General features: G+C 46.9%; 1 protein-coding gene across 1 annotated transcript in view; it reads left to right on the top strand.

Annotated features, from left to right (window-relative positions):
- The window catches only part of LOC103180421 (tenascin), a 40,107-nt gene extending 25,016 nt beyond the window's left edge, over positions 1-15,091 (top strand). Inside the window, 13 exon segments of the mRNA XM_042337282.1 lie at positions 1,817-2,086; positions 8,041-8,313; positions 8,778-8,900; positions 9,688-9,831; positions 10,447-10,566; positions 11,067-11,210; positions 11,769-11,899; positions 12,150-12,282; positions 12,375-12,526; positions 12,856-12,952; positions 13,398-13,559; positions 14,143-14,306; positions 14,725-15,091. Coding sequence (XP_042193216.1) covers positions 1,817-2,086; positions 8,041-8,313; positions 8,778-8,900; positions 9,688-9,831; positions 10,447-10,566; positions 11,067-11,210; positions 11,769-11,899; positions 12,150-12,282; positions 12,375-12,526; positions 12,856-12,952; positions 13,398-13,559; positions 14,143-14,306; positions 14,725-14,847 — 2,036 coding nt within the window. The 3' untranslated portion in view covers positions 14,848-15,091.
- The last annotated feature ends 4,148 nt before the right edge of the window (positions 15,092-19,239 follow it).

Here is a 19,239-nt window from a genome sequence, read left to right as displayed (position 1 = left end):
GGCAAATACCTTACAGATTTACTGAGCTCAGGAAATGACAAACCTGGGAGTCTCGCAGTAAAGAATGTAACTCCCACCAGCTTCCAGCTGTCATGGACAATCCCAAAAGGAACCTTTGATAGCTTCCTCCTAACAGTACAGAATGTGGCTGAAATGAGCAGCCCTACTGAGATTGCCCTGTCAGGGGAGCAACACACGGCTGATGTCTCAGGGCTTTTAGCTGGCACACATTATGAGATTGATCTGTACGGAATAGTGCAAGGACAGCTCTTGCAACCACTGAAAGCTTTTGCAACAACAGGTATTCCTGAACTGTGTGTGTTGCACACACATACATACCCCTCTCTTGCCTTCCATTTCTTGACCTCTTACCCCCTTCTCGAACCCCACCCCCCCCCCCTTCTAGAAGAACAGATTTCTATACACGTCCAAGAATATTCTTTCCCCTTCCTGTGTCATCCATGTTTCACTGTGTCTATGCTGGGAAATGTGAGACCAAAATAAAACAAAGCATGTTGTGTGCACGTGACAATAGGCAGCGTTACCCCTTAACTCGACAACAGTCACTAATGTGCCTTTGTTTTTTTTCCCCCCAATACAACTGCATGACACCATTGTAACAGCTACAATTGGACAAAACTCAATGTGTGCTGCAAGACTTGCCCATGCAGTGTTACGCTACCTCTTTGTTTTGGTCAGCCAATGGTCTGACACACGCATGTATCGATAACGTGCGTCAAACACCTGCCCGATTGGATCCCGTGGATAAATTCAGACGCTGTCTAACATGATGACACGTCAAGCCAATTCATTCAGCAACCACAACAGGTTACATTGGTTGGAGCGCCTTTCACGTCGGGAAGACGTCCCAAGGCGCTGGACCGTCAGGGATTTGGTCAGCATTTTAATGAGTTGATGTGATATAAAAGTACCTCTTGGGGAGGGAGGGATGGAGGAGGGGTGGGGGTGGGGGTGGGGTGGGGGGTCCAATTCTAATGTAACCCAACCCTGGTGTTTGACATTATAACACCTGGAAACGCAAATAACATACAGAATTGAGGATGGAGCAGTTAGCTGTGTATTGCCGAAGTATGTGGAATGGCAGACTAGGATTTTGTATTGTTGCTCTGTCGCACCGTCCAGCATGTCTCCCCCGTGAGATGAAAACCACCGGGTTACAAATAACAATTTTTTTTTTTTTTTACTCCCCCCCCCCCCCCCTTACAGGATAAAACCATTTTGAATATGCCAGTGCTTTTCCCCTTTGCGAATGTATTGCGCATGTAACCTGTACTCACACCTTCTTTTACAGGTGACTTGGCACTTTAACTTTGCTTCGTATGCGAAGTCTTTCTCTTGTTTTTTTTTAATCCCAGTGGAATGGAGTGAGATCGTGCTGCTGCTGTGTGAGCTCCTGTCAGTAGACTTCACACACTAACCTACGTTGACTTTATTACAGCATTGTCTACCTCAGTCGTTCTCTGATTGCCTTACAGATCATCCACTTCTTGTTTGCTGCATGTAAACCATATTGGTTCCATCTACTGTATCTCTCTTTAGCCATGAACAACCTTTTGACAGCTAATGACTCTGGATAACACTGCACGCAAACGTTATAGAAATCTGCTTTTTTTTATTGTAGTAGTAGTAGTTGAACCTTGAATAATGTTTCTTTTACAGACTGTTTTACATTGTACTGCACTGTACATCGACTGCAAAAAAAAAAGCCTATACTTTTATTTGACTTGTGCCTTTTTTTTATTTGTTTCACGGTCCAGACGTTTATGTAACATCCAAATTATTGCTTCCTTCTCAGAGGCAGAGCCTGAACTTGGCAACCTAATGGTCTCAGATATTACGCCCAGCAGCTTCAAGCTCTCTTGGACAGCGCTGGGGCCATACGAAGGCTTTGATGTAGAAATAAGAGACTCTGATGGGTTGCTGGACCCAATAAACCTCACGCTGGCAGCCGATGTGCGCTTTCTAGACGTCCCGCAACTATCTGCTGACACTGATTATGAGATTTCCTTCTATGGGTTAATTCATGGGCAGCGGACAAAACCTCTGTATGCTGAAGCGAGCACAGGTACTGTGGCTTATCATCTTCTCTTTGTTCTCTTTATCCTGCACAGAGGAACAAGTGAAGCATTTAGTCCTCCACTCAGGGTTAATCTTTCACATGACGCGGTCATCTTAAAGACGGCTTAAGTCTAACTAAGAAGATGAGATTTTCAGGTTTACCATCCCTTTCCGGCTCTGCATATCAGTCAGCATCTGCCGCTCCTCCTTTCAAAGTCCATCGATCGGATGAGATGGTGAACCGTTCAGATGGACGGTTAAAGATCCTGAGGCACTATTTGAAAAGGGAAGGGAGTTTCTCTCCTGAGTTCCTGGCCGACAATCCCCCAAAGAAAATTGGTCACTCGCTTGATGGCTGCTTGCGGGAGGATGCTGTGCGCAAATTGAGCTGCTGGGTTTGCCCACAAAAAACACAGTCACTATACTTTACGGTATATCCTGTGAAGCGCTTTGAAACATCCTCCCATCGTGAAAGGCGCTCCACCAAATCTAAGGATTGTTTTATTGAGTAAGTTTGATAGAAATTTGGTTGAAATTTTTTTAGTGGGGGGAGCTGACTGATGTGATGGACAGGAGGAGGGAGTTGGTTTGGGTGGTGGGATTATTGGACGTTTTATTTTGTATTTGACAATTTTTTATCTCAATCCATTATTTCCTTTCCTCAGCGGATGAGCCTGAACTTGGCAACCTTACGGTTTCCAATATGACCTCAGATGGTTTCACTGTCTCTTGGGCAGCGAACGGCACCTTTGAGAACTTTATTGTAGATATTACAGACCCTAACAGGTTCTTGGAAACTTCGGAGCACATTGTACCAGCTGGCCTCCAGTCAATTGACATCTCAAACCTGTTAGCCAGCACTGATTATGTTATATATCTCTCTGGTGTCTATCAAGGACAGAGGTCACACACTTTTACTGCCGTGGCTACAACAGGTATTTGTGTTTCAGCTGGAGTTTGCCAGCTGCCGTTTCATTTTACGTCACGTTAACTTTATTAACTTTTTTTTAAAAAAAAAGAATGCCGATCGTTTTACGGCGCATCTGCTTACCGAAATTCAACGTTTTGTTTGTAATTCTGTGCGCAATTGGCTGCCGCGTTTCGCCCGCAAACTGTACAGTCAACCGCTTTACAATGTATTCTGTGAAAATAAGAATTTCCTGAAGCAGGTTTCACAACGAGAAATGCACGTTAAAGAACGATAAAAGTTCCAATTAAGTTGTGCAAAACCTTTTCTTTTTTTCTCGCGAGCAATTAGTGCATTTTCGTGAATTTAATGCAGTAATTTAACGTCGCTCGGATGTTTCACTGAGGTACTTCTTAAATACTTATTGTGGAGAGATGCCGTGTGCATTTGTAGGCGTTCTCATTGATTGCGCGAGCTGTTGCACAGCCAGCCAGCATCGTCTCGGTTTTACACTTGTGTTGCTTTGACTTTGTGATTCTTAAGCTAATTTGTGCTCTTCTGTTGTGTTGTCTCAAAAGTGCTGAAGTTTTATTTCCAAAACAATCCCTATAGAGGCAGAACCTGAACTGGGCAACTTAGTGGTTTCAGACATTACCTCAAAGAGCTTTGCCCTCTCCTGGACGGGGAAGGAAGGGGCATTTGAAAGCTTTGTAGTAGAACTTATAGATTCTGACAGGTTCTCGGACCCAGTGGAGTACACGGCACCAGGGGACGTGCAAACCACCCAGCTCACCAATCTCATACCGGCCACTAATTATGTGATTTATTTATATGGCGTTATCCGGGGTCATCGGACCCGACCTCTAACTACCGTTGCCTTGACAGGTACTTGCTCGAACTCTCCTTCCCTCTTCCTCCGATTTTAACCCCATGCGCTGCGTTGACGTGATAATTAACACCGGTAAGAGTTGCCACACGGGAGGACATTACTTCCTCCTCTGGGTGACGTCTCCAGTTAAATGACTTGGGAACGCCCGCCTGTGTTTGTGTAAGTAGCTGAGGCAGAGGTTGGCCGGATGCCGTTACGGATCACAGCATTTTATAATAATCATAATAGTAATCCTTGCATTTGATAGAGCGCCTGATCACGTCTTCGAGACATTGCTTTTCACTGCAACAGGCGGTGGGGGGGCTGTGTGGAGACAGAGAAGAACATTGTCTTAACTTCGACTTCCATAATTCTCACATCACACCGCGCACTTTTCACCCCCTCTCTCAATTCGCTGGTATTTCTTTCTCATCTGAACAAAGCGTACGTCTCTTTGAGTAACCCTCGAAACGGGAACTTAAACTCACCGACGCTTTCATCACTCTGTGCTATCTTAACGCCAGCAACGTAACAGTACTTTGAGGCCTAGATTAGGCCAGATGGTAGAGCGATTTCGCTTCAGGAGAAGCAACCTTAGATTCCTTGAAGGCGACCGGTCTGCTCTGCTGCATGCTTACTTAGTGAGGGACGTTCAATTGCTGTAGTGGTTTCAAGAGTCTCATACCATTACCAAAGGAAGGAAAGAAGGGAAGAAATTCCAGCGCAGATTTACCTGTACAATTGTGCACTTTTTTGGGTAACGGCCCGTAGATCTAAAACTGTTATCTCCGTCAATCTTCCTCTCCTTAGAAGAAGAGCCTGAGCTTGGCAACCTAATTGTCTCAGACATTACCTCTGGTGGCTTCACACTCTCTTGGACAGCAGAGGATGAAGCGTTCCAGTACTTTGTCATAGAAGTTAGAGATTCCAACAGCTCAGCCAACCCCTTGCAGCAAGCGTTGTCGGGCAAAACACGAACCGCTGACATCTCAGGCCTGAGGCAAGGCACTGGATACCATGTCAATGTTTTCGGTGCAGTTCACGGACGCCTCACGTCCCCTCTCACTGCAGTGACAGCTACAGGTATATCCCTCCCGGAGAGCCCAGAGGTGCCCGTTTCATCGGCTTATCACGCGTTGCCTGTCGCGAGGATGGTTTTTCATTCCAGAGCGTCTTACCTTTTTTCTTTCATTTTGCTCGACAATAATCCAGCTAACTGCTACACTAACCCTTTTCAACGACGACAACAAACTTGCACGTGTATGTAGTGCCCTCCACGCAGCGTAGCGTCTCAGAATGCTTAGCGGTGGCGGAGTGGGGTGGGAGGGCGGTGAGGGGAGGGATGGAGGTGGCTGTAAGCACGGTCGAAGAGGAAGGGCTTCAGGCGGGACTTTTTTTTTACACTCGTAAGGTCACGATTTTTTTTTCAGCCAAACATTTGTTCATATCCCTGGCTGGTCCGTGCACGGCCAAATTCTAACAGATCCCCTACCTACTCTCGGACACACACGAGGTGTGCAGAGAGAGCGAGAGAGAGAGGTGCAAAAACACAGAGCGAGTGGGAGGGATAAGAGTTTATGTTCTGATCACCTGTCGGGACCTTGTGACTGACTGAATGGCCCCATTCAGTGCATGCAAAACCTTTCTTTCCACCGACTTTTACTTTTAGAGGCTTCGTGGAGTCCTGCCCCGCTCGTGGAAATGGCGGGGACTAAATTGCTCTATTCATCAACGGGACTTCTTTACTTAATTCCACGGGCTAATTAGCCCGGCACGCATTTTAGACCTCGATATTTCATTTGCATTAAGTTTAAAAGGTGGCTTTTTTTTTTCCCCCCGTACTCAGTATAGTGCTGAACTCCTTAAACTCGTCAATCTCTTATAAGAAGCCCTTAACCTGGCCTGGTAGGAGATGGGTCCATTCAGTGCATTGCTTCTCTGCTATGTAACCTTGATCGGAGCATGCTAACAACACGAGTACCTTACATACATGTATGTGTCAGTAAGCCGTGGGTCTGGCTAGCTGTGAGAACGTGCATCGTGCCCACGGCATTTTGTCACTCACACCCTCATGTTGCTCTTTCCTAAAAGAAAACAATTCCCTGTCTCTCCAGAGGAAAATCCCAAACTGGAAAACCTAGTGGTTTCAGACATAAACTCATATGGATTCAGAGTCACCTGGGACGCAGTGGATGGCGCCTATGAAAGTTTTAATGTAGTGGTTAGAGATTCGGGCAGGTTGTTGGACCCTCTTGAACACCAGGTGTCAGGCGACCAGCATACCATTGACATCACAGGCCTAATCACTGGCATCGGTTATGATATTTATGTCTCTGGTGTAGCCAAAGGCCAGCAATCTAAGCCTCTTTTTGCTGAGACTACAACAGGTATTTTGTTTCATCAGACGAGCTCTTTCTTCTCTCGCTCTTGCTCACTCTTGCCTCTTTATTGTTACCTGGTGTCATTTCACAAGAGCTTTGCTTCCGTTTCACGGACTCCAATCTCACATAATTCTCTTTCTCCTCCTCTCTCTCTCTCTCTCTCTCTCTCTCTGCAAACGGTCGGCTGGTCACAGTCACCCCATCAAGCTCATCACACCTGGTATTCACGTGACATTAAGCAGACTTGAGCAGAAAGCTCGAGACTGGGTTTTGCAAAAACGTCTAAACACTTTAGGACGCTGCCCTTCAAACCAAGACCGCGAGATATCAAGTGCAGCCTGTCCTTCTCTGACATGAGCTAAAGAAAACTCAGCGCTTCAGGCTTGAGCATGGCTTGTTTCATCTGCACTTTCAAGGGCAACTGCACCTCTCTCCTGAAATCCTGCGCATTTGTCGAAATTCTTTCCTTAACATTGTGCTGTTAACCCCATTCATCCACATCTGGCCCCAGAATGTGTATCATACTTCCACCCTTCTCAACCAATGACTTTTTTAAAAGGGTTGGGGTGGTGGGGTGGGGTTGGGGGGGGGGAGAAAACAGCCTTGTGATAAAACAGCCTGAAACCCTCTTGTCTGTTAACAGTTATGCTGTGTCACTCCTCCGTGGTCTTCCAGTTAACTTTGTGACTGAAATAACTTCCTTACGCAACTGTTTGTGATGAACCTGAACGTTTCCTCACATAACCACGTCTTGGTCGTCCGCCTCAAACAGTGGCGGCAACGACAAAACCGTTTCTTCTGCGTGGGAGGTCTTCTCCTTTGGCCTCTGGAATTGCCTGCGTAGCTCACGTTAACAGCCATGTGAAATCCGTGCTCGCACGAGATTGAATGAATGCAATTTCCCTGCGCATTCTGTAACCGTTCTCTCCTTCCCAAGTGGGGTACCCGTTGCTCATTTATGTGTCCAATGACCCGTTGGTATTGTCAGGTCCTCCCACGCCATCTCAAACCAGGTGTCAGTTGACTTGCTTCCCTCGCTGGCCGGCCTACGGAATCCACTTGGGATTTGGAACCGGTGCAAAACAATCTCTTTCCCCCCAAATAAAATGAGTCGTTCACTTTGTGGCTGTTTGCAGGGCGTTGCAGTGGGCACATTGGCTGTTTGGGTTTGCCCACAAAATACACAGTCGTTACAACGCACAGAAATTTGGTGAAACACTTTGTCAAACGCGAGGATTCTGATTATCATTACTGTTATCAAATATTATTTATTGTCAATTAAGAACAGATTGAACCCCACAGGCGAGGATCATACAAACGGGCCATTGGAAAAAAATAAGTGTTTGTTTAATACGGATTTGTTTCTCTTATTCCCTCGAGATCGCAAAGATGCTTTGCTACTAATAATCATTGACCTGCTTTAAGTTACACGACCGATTTACCTCTGTAGGTTTGCGATGGATTTATTGGTTGGGTTTCCGATTTTTTTTTTTTTTTCTCCTTGGTTTTTTTAGTTTGAGTTTGAGCCACGACACGTTTCACAGCTGAACGTACTTTTATACAATCTCAGATTTCTGCATTTTCTGGATCTCAGTTTACAATGAAACCTGCCTGGGAATCGAATCAGTGACACCTTGTCCTCCTGTAATGAACACTTCTGTTTTTTTCCCTTCTCCCTCCCTCCCCCCCCCCCCCCCACCTCCCTAATCTCCCTCTTTATATCCTTTACATTGTGCTGTAAGCAATATTACATGTTTCCACCAGACTTGAGTACCAGGAACTTACACCAACTGTTTTCCCCTCAGAAGCTGAACCAGAATTGGACAACTTGTCAGTTTCCAATGTAACCTCCGACGGCTTCACCCTGACCTGGACGACAGACGACAGTGCCTTTGATATCTTTCATATTAAAATTAGGGATTCCCAAAAGGAATCTGCCCCCCTGGACCACTCAGTGGCAGGGGAGCTTCGCACAGCTGACATCCGAGGTCTGAGAGACGGCACCGAGTACGAGATAACCGTTCATGGTATTGCTGAGGGCCAGCGGTCACAGGCATTAAGTACTGTGGCCAACACAGGTACCAGCATTTTATTCCTTTCAAGGGACTTTTTCTTGTTAACTACGCTCCTGTTTCGCAGCTCGTTTCATTATTATTTGGAGGATTTTTTTTCTCTCTCTCCCTTTCTCTCCACGGCCCGATCCTTTTGATTTCTCCCCCAACTCAGGAAGGTTTGACGAAGAGAGAGCTTCACTTTCCGATGCCTCGTTTCTTCAATTCCTGTTTACACTTTTGTTTTAAAGCCTCACATTTTAGGTCTCGCATCTCTCTCTCAATTTGTTGGCCACACCTCTCGCGTTCGGACGGGAGCGTTTCAAGTGAGAGCGCGAGCACGGACGTCTGCAGGAGGCAGCAGTTGACCAGACATATTTTTATTTAGCGTGCGAGTGGCGAGCTTTTCGTTCCAGTTCACGTTAACTTTCTCTTGCTTTCCCTTTTCAAACGTTTCTCCCCCATCCCTCTCCCCCCCCCAACCCCAACAGCTCTGGGAGCTCCGAGGGGTCTCCGGTTCGAAAACGTCACAGACAGCACAGTGACACTCAGATGGGACCATCCAAGGGCAAAAGTCAACAGCTTTAGGATCACTTATGTACCAACTGACGGAGGTGAGTCTTGTTAGAGTTGATCTTTGTTTTCTGAGTGGGTCCAAGCTTCCATCTCGGGACCTTTAGCTCACAATGCAGTGCTGGGGGTGGGAGGAGGGGACAGTGTGGTGGGGGGGGTGCCATGTTTTCAGAGGTACCGTCCTTCGGATGAAACGTTAAACCGAGATCCCTTCTCTACCTGTTCAGGTGGACGTTAGGGATCCCGAGGCGCTATTCGAAAAGAGAAGGGAGTCTCTCTCTCCTGGTGTCCTGGGTGACAATGTCCCAGAGAGAAATGGCCGTTTACTTCATGGCTGTTTGTGGGGGGAACGTTGCTGTGTCCAAATTGGCCGTCACGTTCGGCTTCAAAGTACACAGTCGCTGCATTTCACAGTAAAATCCCGTGAAGCACTTTGAGATGCCCTCCCGGTGTTGAAAGGTGCTGTATCGAATGCAAGGATTATTATTATTATTATTATTGCTATTCGCTTTGCATATCCATTGCATTGGTGTTTTTTTTTACTCAGTCCGCTGTTCGCACGGACAATAGAAAAATAATAATCCTTGTATTTGATACAGCGCCGTATCACCTCGTTGAGATGTCTCAAAGCGAGTCACAGAATATACCATACAGTGGATCGATGGTGTATTTTGTGGACGAAAAGCGGCCGCCAATTTCGCACAGCAGTTTTCCACAAACAGTCGTGGATTGATTTTACATTTTCCGTGAGGGATTATTACTCCTTATTGTTATTAATATTATTAGTGTGATATATTATTATCATTAATATTATTACGATCAATGTAGGTGCGTTTCAGAGTGTGGTTGTGGATGGCACCAAGACAAAAACCACTCTGTACAAACTCATCCCGGCCACTGAATATCGAATCACCATCGTGTCTCTCAAAGGGTTTGAGGAAAGTGAATCCATTTCAGACACCGTGCTCACAGGTAAAGGAATTCACAGCAAAGTGCAAGACCCACGCTCTGAAATCACCACATGTTATTCTTAATCCAAGGGGTGAAGTTTGCAGCGTTTCAAATCCATCGCTGGTGTTCCTGAGCACCCGCTCGGGGGGGCAGCACCTACGCAAATCTACACAATCTTACAATGTTTTAAAGTCAAAGGTGACCTTATTCTTTATTGCTGAGCCCTTTGGCAAAGCGACGGATGAATGGGTGAATAAGGAAGCTTGGAAGGTGGTTTCAAATGACGAAAATACAGTCAGGTGGAAAATGAATGGAGGGAGGGAGGGAGAGGGATATTGTTTGACCAGCCGGGTGTCTGACACATGCGGAAACCTATCACCGCGGCTTAAGATTCTCCAAACCAAACTGAGAATTCCCTGCCTCCCACCTACACCTGGAAATCCCAGCGATACGTTGTTGGAATGGAATGCGCTCGCGCGCGCTCCCTCCCCCTGGAGGGATGCATTCTGCCGACCTAAGTGAGCAAGGGAGGCCAGGGAGGGGTGTCAGATAATTGAACACATCCTGCTCTGGAATCCATCCACCACAGGAGAGGTTGAGAGGGTTGCCATGTGACTGTTTGTTTGCCGTTGCCAGTTCTGGACAACCCTTCTGCCTTGGGAGTCGTGAACGTCACTGATTCGGAAGCGCTGCTGGTGTGGCAACCAACCATCGCTGCAGTGGACGGTTACGTTATCGCCTACACTGCTGATTACGGTAAGATAACACCATTCCTCTTCCCCACATCACCATCCCCCCACCCCCCCAACCACCCACCTCGGGTCCCACCCCCAGCTCGGGTGCCAAGCTAATATTATTATATGCATTGGGACTTCCTCCCGAGATGAAAGGCACTGTGTAAATGTAATTTGTTGCTGTTGTTGTTAGTCCACTCTTTAATCATTGTGTGCAATTGGCTGCCGTGTTTCAAAACACAGTCAACTCACTTTACAGTATATTCTGTGAAGCGCTTTGAGAAGTCTCGAAGACATGATAAGGCGCTATATCAAATGCCAGTATTATCATTATTACTAGTATTATTATTATTATTATTTACTATAAATCCAATTGAGAGACACTTTATAAAACTGTGTTGACCGGCCCTGGCTCTAAACTAAATGGAAAGTTTGGGAAACCGTAATTTCTTTGTATGATCTGCCGGGTACTTTCACATCGAAAAGCAAAAGCGACGGTATCTAAATATTATCTTCCTTCAGGTATTACGGAAACAGAGCAGGTTTCGGGGAATACCGTACAGGCTGAACTCATCTCCCTCCACCCGGGCACTCACTACACTGTGTGGATGCACGCAGTCAAAGGCTCTCTGCAGAGTTTGGTTTCTTCCACTACATTCACAACAGGTGAGGTGGGGCGGTGTGTGGGTGGGTGGGTGGGTGGGTGGGGGTTGTTGTGGGGGAGTGGGCAGGCTGTGTCCTTGTGGGCATAAGGCCTTTTCTGTTCACAGCTCGTTCATGAATAAAGGTTCAATGTGCCAGTTTTTTTTCTTTTTGGCAATCGGATTTTGGCCGATGTTTCGTTCTCAATCAAACGGGAACAAAGTTGGCAGCTCACAAAGTCGTTTAAAGAAAAAAAATGTAAAATTTTTTTTTACTGGGATAACCTCAAAACAAATAATAATTTGGTTCACTCGATCCACGACTGTCCGTGGGACACTGCTTGTGCGCAATGGTCTGCCGTGTTTCGCTTACAAAATGCACAGTCCTTGGCTGCACTGTGAAGCGTTTTGAGACGTCGCAACGACGTGATAAGGCACTCTTGTCAAATGCAAGAATTATCATAGCTACAGACTTCCATAGCTGCTTATTAACTTACGTTTCCTATCCCCCAAACTCCCTCTGCCGCCATCTCCCACCCCCATCCCACTGCCCACCTGCTTTCCTTCCCCTGCCCGGCCCCAGCTATCGACCCTCCCACAGACCTGCGAGCAAGTGAAATTACCACCAACAACGCACTCCTCTCGTGGAAGGTTCCCACGGCCCAGATCACCGGCTACACTCTGACGTTGGAGTCCACGGATGGCAACATGCAGGTAATCACGCACGGAGAAACCTTCTTTGTCATCCAGCCCCGTGAAGTTTACAATCAAACCACCACCAAAAACACGTGACATTTTACACAGTGCCTTTCACAGTAATACCTGAAGCTACGTCCCAAGGCGCTGGACAGTCATACGTTCTACGGTTCACAAGCATTTGCTCCATAAAATTGAAACCGTTGCCAGCACAGCACCCCTTGCTAACTCCTGCCTTTTTTTTTTGCTCTTCATGAACGTCAACCAGCAGGTCGTGCTCAGTGACACCGACACGTCCTACAGTTTGGCTCAGCTGGTCCCGTCGATGAGGTACCACGTGAAACTCCAGGCCAACAAGGGATCCCAGAGAAGCAAAATAGCAGAGACGTTTTTCACAGCAGGTACCCAATCATACCTCGTTGGAATAAGGGATGAAACAGGACCTTGTTCCAACCCGCCATCAATGTTCTTCGTTGTTTCACTGTTCCCCCAGGCCGTGTTTTGTACCCACACCCTAAGGATTGCTCACAGACCTTGTTGAACGGCGAGGCCAGTTCTGGACTCTACACCATATTCTTGAACGGAAACATGTCAGATCCACTGAAGGTGTACTGTGACATGACCACTGATGGCGGTGGATGGGTGGTAAGTTCCTGAGACTTATATCTCCAACGTGGGAAGCGATTAAACAGTAAACTGGTCTGGAAATGAGAGGGATGAGAGGTGATATGATAGTGGATATGATCGCGTGTTTTTTTCGGACTCTAAAGAGTCTGGATGATGTACACCACGATAAGTAGTTTTATCTTGTCCAGAACAGTAAAATCAGAGCAATTGAAAGGATGTAAATTCAAAACAAATCTGGATGGACCTCGGTCTTCTTTTGTCTAGCGAATTCTTATGTTCCTAAAGTTATGAGTGAGACGCACAGCATCCGAAGCCTTTTACTAATTGTTTCTCAATGCAAATTCCAGGTCTTTCAGAGGCGGCAGAACGGAAACGTCAACTTCTATAGAAACTGGAGGAATTACAGTGCCGGGTTTGGTGATCCCTCAGATGAGTTCTGGCTGGGTAAGAGATCCAACGCCTGCTAACGCTGCTGATTCTCTCCTGAAGCCGCTCTGCCCCGTGGAGTGGGCGTTTCCTTCAATACAGTGGAAGGCGTTTTAGCCGGACGCCGGTTATCCCCGGATAGCGAGTAAATCGGATTTTTTCCATCTTATGTGGCTTCCACTTGATGTTCAAAAGGTTCAGCAGGAGATGGGATTAGTAGCAAATTAGGAGGTATCAGCAAATAAAACAGGTGCAGGAGACAGAATGCTCTTCTCTGCTGACGTTGTGTGATGGCTCCCCCTCGGCTCTGTCTCTGAGATTAATTCACACCATTTTAATACCGAAACGGTTAGCTGTGGGGGCTGCTTAGTGCCTTCCCCCACTACGGGTTTCTGCGAGTGTCGGGATGACTGTTGGCCCCGGGAACAGAAACAGGCGCCTCTTACCTTACGATTTCCTTCAGGACTTCAAAGCCTTCACAAGATAACGTCCCACGGCCGTTACGAACTACGTGTGGACCTGCGAGATGAGGGTAACTCGGCGTACGCTGTCTACGACAAGTTCCTGGTGACAGATCCCAGAAGTCGCTACAAGCTGCACATTGGGGAGTACAGCGGGACCGCAGGTGATCCTAGCGCCTGCCGCTCAGCCGCTGAATGATACATGGACCACGACGACAACAAGTTACACTTGCCCGCCGCGCCTGCCTTTCACGGCGTCGGGAGGATGACCCAAGGCGCCGGACGGTTGGGATCGTGGTGGGGTGGGGGTGGGGTGGAGGGCAGCGTGGTTAGGGGTAGGGGGTGACTGAAGGCAGGGGAGAGTTTTGAGGTGTGCCTTGAAGGAGGCAGTACATGGTGGACAGTGACTGCCTGACGCATGGCTACACCACTGGGATTTTAGGACCTTTGTCTTCCGGATGAGACGTTAAACCAAAGCCCCCAACCCCTCCGCACCCCGTCTCTGAGCTCCGAGATGCTACCCCAGGTATAGGGCGTTGTTGTTGTTGTTGTCAGCTTGACATTCCAATCATATGTTGACGATCACAGGAACCTACTTAAAAAAATGACCAGGGAGTTACAATAGTTAATCATAATAATAAATATTCCACGAGGGACAGCAAGGTTTTCTTGACGTTTCAAGTTTGATTGAAAGGTTCATTTTCCTTCTCTCTCCCTCTCTCTCTCCCCTCTCTCTCACTCACGCAGGTGATTCTCTGACTTACCACCAGGGCCGGCCATTCTCCACCAAGGACAGAGACAATGACATAGCCGTCACCAACTGCGCTCTGTCCTACAAGGGCGCTTGGTGGTACAAGAACTGCCATCGGGTCAATCTGAACGGAGTCTACGGAAATCGCCGCCACAGCCAGGTATGAGAATACCAACCCGCATCGCAATGTCAAAGGTGGAACAAAGCCATTTCATAAGTCACAAACCGACATATTTCAGTGTCCTGACGCACGCGGAAACCCATCACCGTTGCTTAAGAGTATTCCGAACCAAACTGAGAATTTCAGGCACCCCCACTCCACGTAGAAATCCCAGAGATGGATTGTTGGAATGGAAGGCGTTCTCTTTTCCTGGAGGGAAGCATCCTGCTGACCTAATTACGGAAATATTAGACGCAGGTTGACAAGAGCCAAGGCTCGGGGCAGCCCAGCCTAGTGTGTCGCCTTGGTCTTGTTTTTTCCAGAAGCAGGGTTCTCCTTCATTCCCAACCCCTCCCTCTGCGTCTCTCGCCCGTACCCTTCTCTACCGCTAAATGGAATTTTCCTGCCTTTCCCGCAGGGCATCAACTGGTACCACTGGAAGGGACACGAGCACTCCATCAGTTTCGTGGAGATGAAATTGAGACCTCACAACTTCCGAGACCTGCAACAGAGAAAGAGGCGCCAACCCGCAGCCCGCTGAGCCGGCCGGCCGGTCGTCCGTCTGTCTGTTTGACCGCCCGTCCGTCCGTCCGTCCGTCAAGCACAAAAAAAACACACACAGGTTCACAATGTACAGGAAGCATCATTAACAATAGCTGATAACCGAGAGACTGTGTAACATGGGTCTTGTCTTGGCTCTCTCTCTCTCTCTCTCTCTCTCACCCCGTCCTCCACGGGACTCGGTTCCACTTCTGTTTAAACACCAAAGATCTTTTTTTTTTGAAGGGAGGGGGTGGGTGGTGGGGGTTGGGGGGGGATTTGAGGGGGCGAGGGGGAGGGGGGAATAACATAGGTTTTTATTGCTTTTAGGGTTCTAGCTTTTTATATATGTCGCTTGTTTTTATAGGCACGTCGTCTCCCCCATGTCTGCACAGGAACAACCCCCCCCCCCCCCTCCTCCACCCCACCCTCCCGCAGTATTTTTTTTAGTGGTGGAGGTAATGTTGCCATGACGACAGAGTGCTCACAGGGGCATGGGGGGGGAGAGAGGGGGGGCCGGGAGGAGTTATTATATTAAGCAAAAGGGTGAATGTGCAGACACTTGCTAACTGTCAGGTACGTAAAAGGGAAGTTAATATTTAGCGACGAGCTCTTGTTGTACAAAGCTCTGTGTTTGTGGTGCTTTATTGGGTGGGGTGGGGTGGGGTGGTGAGGGGGGATGTTGGGGGGTAATTGGGTGGGGGTGGGACCAGGAGGGATTGCAAGTCAAAGTGCTGCCCGCAAAAGCACAGTTAGTTTTCCTGCCCGTTTTGGGGACCAAATATTGACCCTGCGTCGCAAGCAAGCGTCTTAATGGCTGGATCCAGTTAAACCCTGGTCCACACAGGAGGTCCCTGGGACCTGACCGACTCGTTTTCCTGACAGGTCAGACAGATCTTGAGAGGAAATCGAGCTCCGCTGTGGGTACCAGTTCGGTTGACAGAAACCGAAAGGCTCTTATAAAAGCCTTGCGATGCAACGCTTAACGCACAGTTCCACATCCGCGCAGAGCAAAGGAACAGGAGTAGGCCATTCAGCCCCTCGAGCCTGTTCCGCCATTCTGTTAGATCATAATGCTCCTTCAGCGGACCTCGGTCCTGTTCTTTCCTGGGTCGTTGGTTCCGACCGTCACAAACAAGAACAAAATAAAACTCTTAACAGTCAGGCAGTGCTACCCTTGATGTCTTCTTTCGTCATTTTTTTTTACCGAGATCCTTTTACGGATACAAACTTTATGGTTTAATTTAAAGCAAGCGAATACCCATCTCGAAGTTTATTTAAGGCGTTTATTTGAGAGTGGGGGGGGGGGGGTTGGGGAGTAGTTGGGGAGGAAGCAGGAGAATGTAGGTAAGGGGAGCACGACATTTTTCTGACATCGAGGGGGTAAAAGTGGAAAACGCGCAGTACTTTTCGAGAATTATTATTTCCGAAGCATGTGTAAAAAAGTTGTATTTTTGGTTTGTGTGCGTGGTTTGAATATCACTCTACCAAAAAAAAATATAAAGTGCAAAAGTCCTTATGCTTAGTACAAATGTCCCGAACGGGACAGGTATAATCACTAAACACCTTTGTTGTACAATGCCACTAAAAAAAAAACTTTTGTTTAGACACGTGTAAGATAATGAGTAGAGTTTCTGTCTCTCTTGCCTGAATAACCTCCAGTGTTATGTTTCTGTGTACTCTTAATTAAAAAAAAATAAAGTAACAGTGTTTTAACAAAGACTTCTTATTCCTTTCATTACCTCCCGAGTTTTTGGACCAGTTCTTTGAGTGCGGAGAGGTTGGCAGAGGTTGGCAGCTCTCTCGCTTCCGAGTCAGACGTTTTGAGTTTTCAAGCTCTCATTCCAAGCAATGGAAGGACGATGGGTTCTCAGAGGTGCCGTTTTTCAGAAGAGACGTTATAATAATAATAATAATTATAATAAGGTCCAGTCTGGTAGACGTCAAAGTTCCCGTGGCGCTGTGTGAAAAGAGAAGGGACTTTCTCACTCCAGGGCTGTTTTTTGGGGGCACAATTGCACTGGTACATATTTGCCACAAGGTGGGAGTCCAACTCTTGGGGATTTCAATGAAATGACTGAAGCTCCCGCTGACTGTTCTGTTCCCAGTAACTTTGCTTTTATTTTACAGTAAGTATTTAGAGGTGTTCCCCATGTGTTTGGTGCCTTGGGACGTCCTCCCCACGTGAAAGGCTATAAGAATGCAATTTATTGTTGATGTTGATGTCAGCGCTCCAAGGCACGACCCCATGTGAAGGATGCTAGATATATTTATATATAAGATATAAATATAAGTTGTTGTTGTGGACAGTATACCAAATGCAAGGTTTACTGGTATTATACTTTGTCACACTGTCCAGTAGAGGTCACTGGATGCCACAGAGGGGGAATATAATCACAGAATGTACTGTAAAGTGTACTGACTGCATATTTTGTGACCCAACAAATTGGGCAGTCAATTGCACACAGCAGCGTCCCCACAACACAGTCGTGGATTGAGTGACCAGTTGTATCGATCTCACCGTTGCTGAGGTCAAGCTAAACCAACCGAGACCAGAGATGGAAGCGGGGGCTCTGTTGTTCTGTCCGGATCTGTGATTTTTTTAATCGTCATTTTGATAGATAGAATGCAAAAGCCACATTGAGAATGTTACACTGCAATAGATGTAACCATTTTCAGGAGAAGCCCATTTCTCTCTACACCAACACGACCTGCCTAAGCACTGTTGGAAGGTTTGTGGGTTCAAGCCCCTCACGTCAGGCGTTTGAACCCTCAGGCTGGGCTGACTCTGGAGTGCAGGCGAGAGCAGGCACTCTTATTTTGAGATCATGGGAAGGGATCTGGGGTGTGGGTTTATGGGAAAATAGCCAATTTACTTAATGCACAGGTGTTATGGGTTGAGAACTATTACAGCCTGGGACTCGTACAACAACAACCACAGCAGGGACAGAACCTTAGGCAAGTTTCCTTACTCCACACGCCTGTTTCCTTAAGGGTAATAAGGAACCTGCTTGTTAGTCGATTGGCGGATGGCTTTTTGAGGGTAAATTTGGTCACTCAATCCACGACTGTGTGTGGGACTGCTGCTGTGCGCAATTGGCTGCCGTGTTTCGCCCACAAAACACGCAGTCAATTCACTTTGCAGTGTATCCTGTGAAGCGCTTTGAGCCGTCTCAATGACGCGATGAGGCACGATATCAAATGCAAGGATTAGTATTATTATAACAACAGCAGCGACAAATGACATTTATATAGTGTAGCACCTTTCATGTCGGGAAGAAAACTCAACGGAAAGTGGATCCACGCCTTCACTGAAACATTTCCTGTTTCTAAGCAGACAGATAATACGGTCAGTCACACTTTTGATCATTTTATTCAGCTAATGCATTGGAACAAAGGGGCCCCAGTGTTTATTATTTCGATTGAAAATGGGTTGTCATCTGCATGATTTATTCTTTGGAAGACGTCTTTCGGAGCAGTTCAAAACCCAAATCTTATCTCTGGGTTTTTACAGCCTGTTCGTTTAGTTATGGATTCAGTTGGTGCTAAGAAAGGAACGCTTTGATGGCTCTCTCCTCCACCCCTTCCCTCACCCCTCGCTCCCCTCACCCAAGCCTCTTTCTCTCCTCATGTTAATGACCAGACATTATAATAATGTGTCCACGGAAAAGAAAGAGAGCTAAGGAGCTGTGAATTTTTCAAAAGGTAAGAATCAACAGATCTTGTTTAATATGTATGTGATTTGCATCTGAATGGCGTATTGCATCGTTTCAAGGGTAGCATAAGAGACTCTGAGGGGGGAAAGAAGGTAGTATTATTACTATTATATGGTATCCTTCACTGTCAAGTGCTCTAGGACGCTACCCTGCCTTGAGGGGCATGATATAAATGCAAGTTGTCGTCGGATCGCGCTGTAGAGTAAGAGAACCTCATCGTGATCATGTTTGTTACAAGAGACAGGCAATGCGATAGCCACTTGGGGAAAGGAACAGACGGGCGGGAAAGGCATCAGAGAACCCCATATCCGCTCCACTTTCATGGTTCTTGTCGTTAAAGAAACGGTTAACTATGAAGCCAGTTCCCATAACTGGGAAGCTGGGACTTCCCGGAATAATCTTCTTTCAACACTCATGACTAAACACTGGAAATTTCCTAATAGTTATGAATAACTCCGTTTCCGCCCCCAGTGATACAACATAAAGCACATTGGACATGACATTAGGCAATACAGTGGGAGAGTGCTGGGAATTGACTGGGAGCCTGACTTGACGATTACACAAACAAACCATCTTTTTGTTGTCGTTGAACTTTGCAGTGTTACTTTTGATTCAAAAGTATGTATCCAGTGAATGGTTTAGGACTCTTGTCTATCAGTTCAGCACCAATCTTTCTG

The sequence above is a fragment of the Callorhinchus milii genome, unplaced genomic scaffold, assembly GCF_018977255.1.
Source record: "Callorhinchus milii isolate IMCB2004 unplaced genomic scaffold, IMCB_Cmil_1.0 Scaffold8, whole genome shotgun sequence".
Taxonomy (NCBI): Eukaryota; Metazoa; Chordata; class Chondrichthyes; order Chimaeriformes; family Callorhinchidae; genus Callorhinchus; species Callorhinchus milii.
Note: the sequence above shows the minus strand (reverse complement) of the source record. Positions and strands in the feature narration are given on the sequence as shown.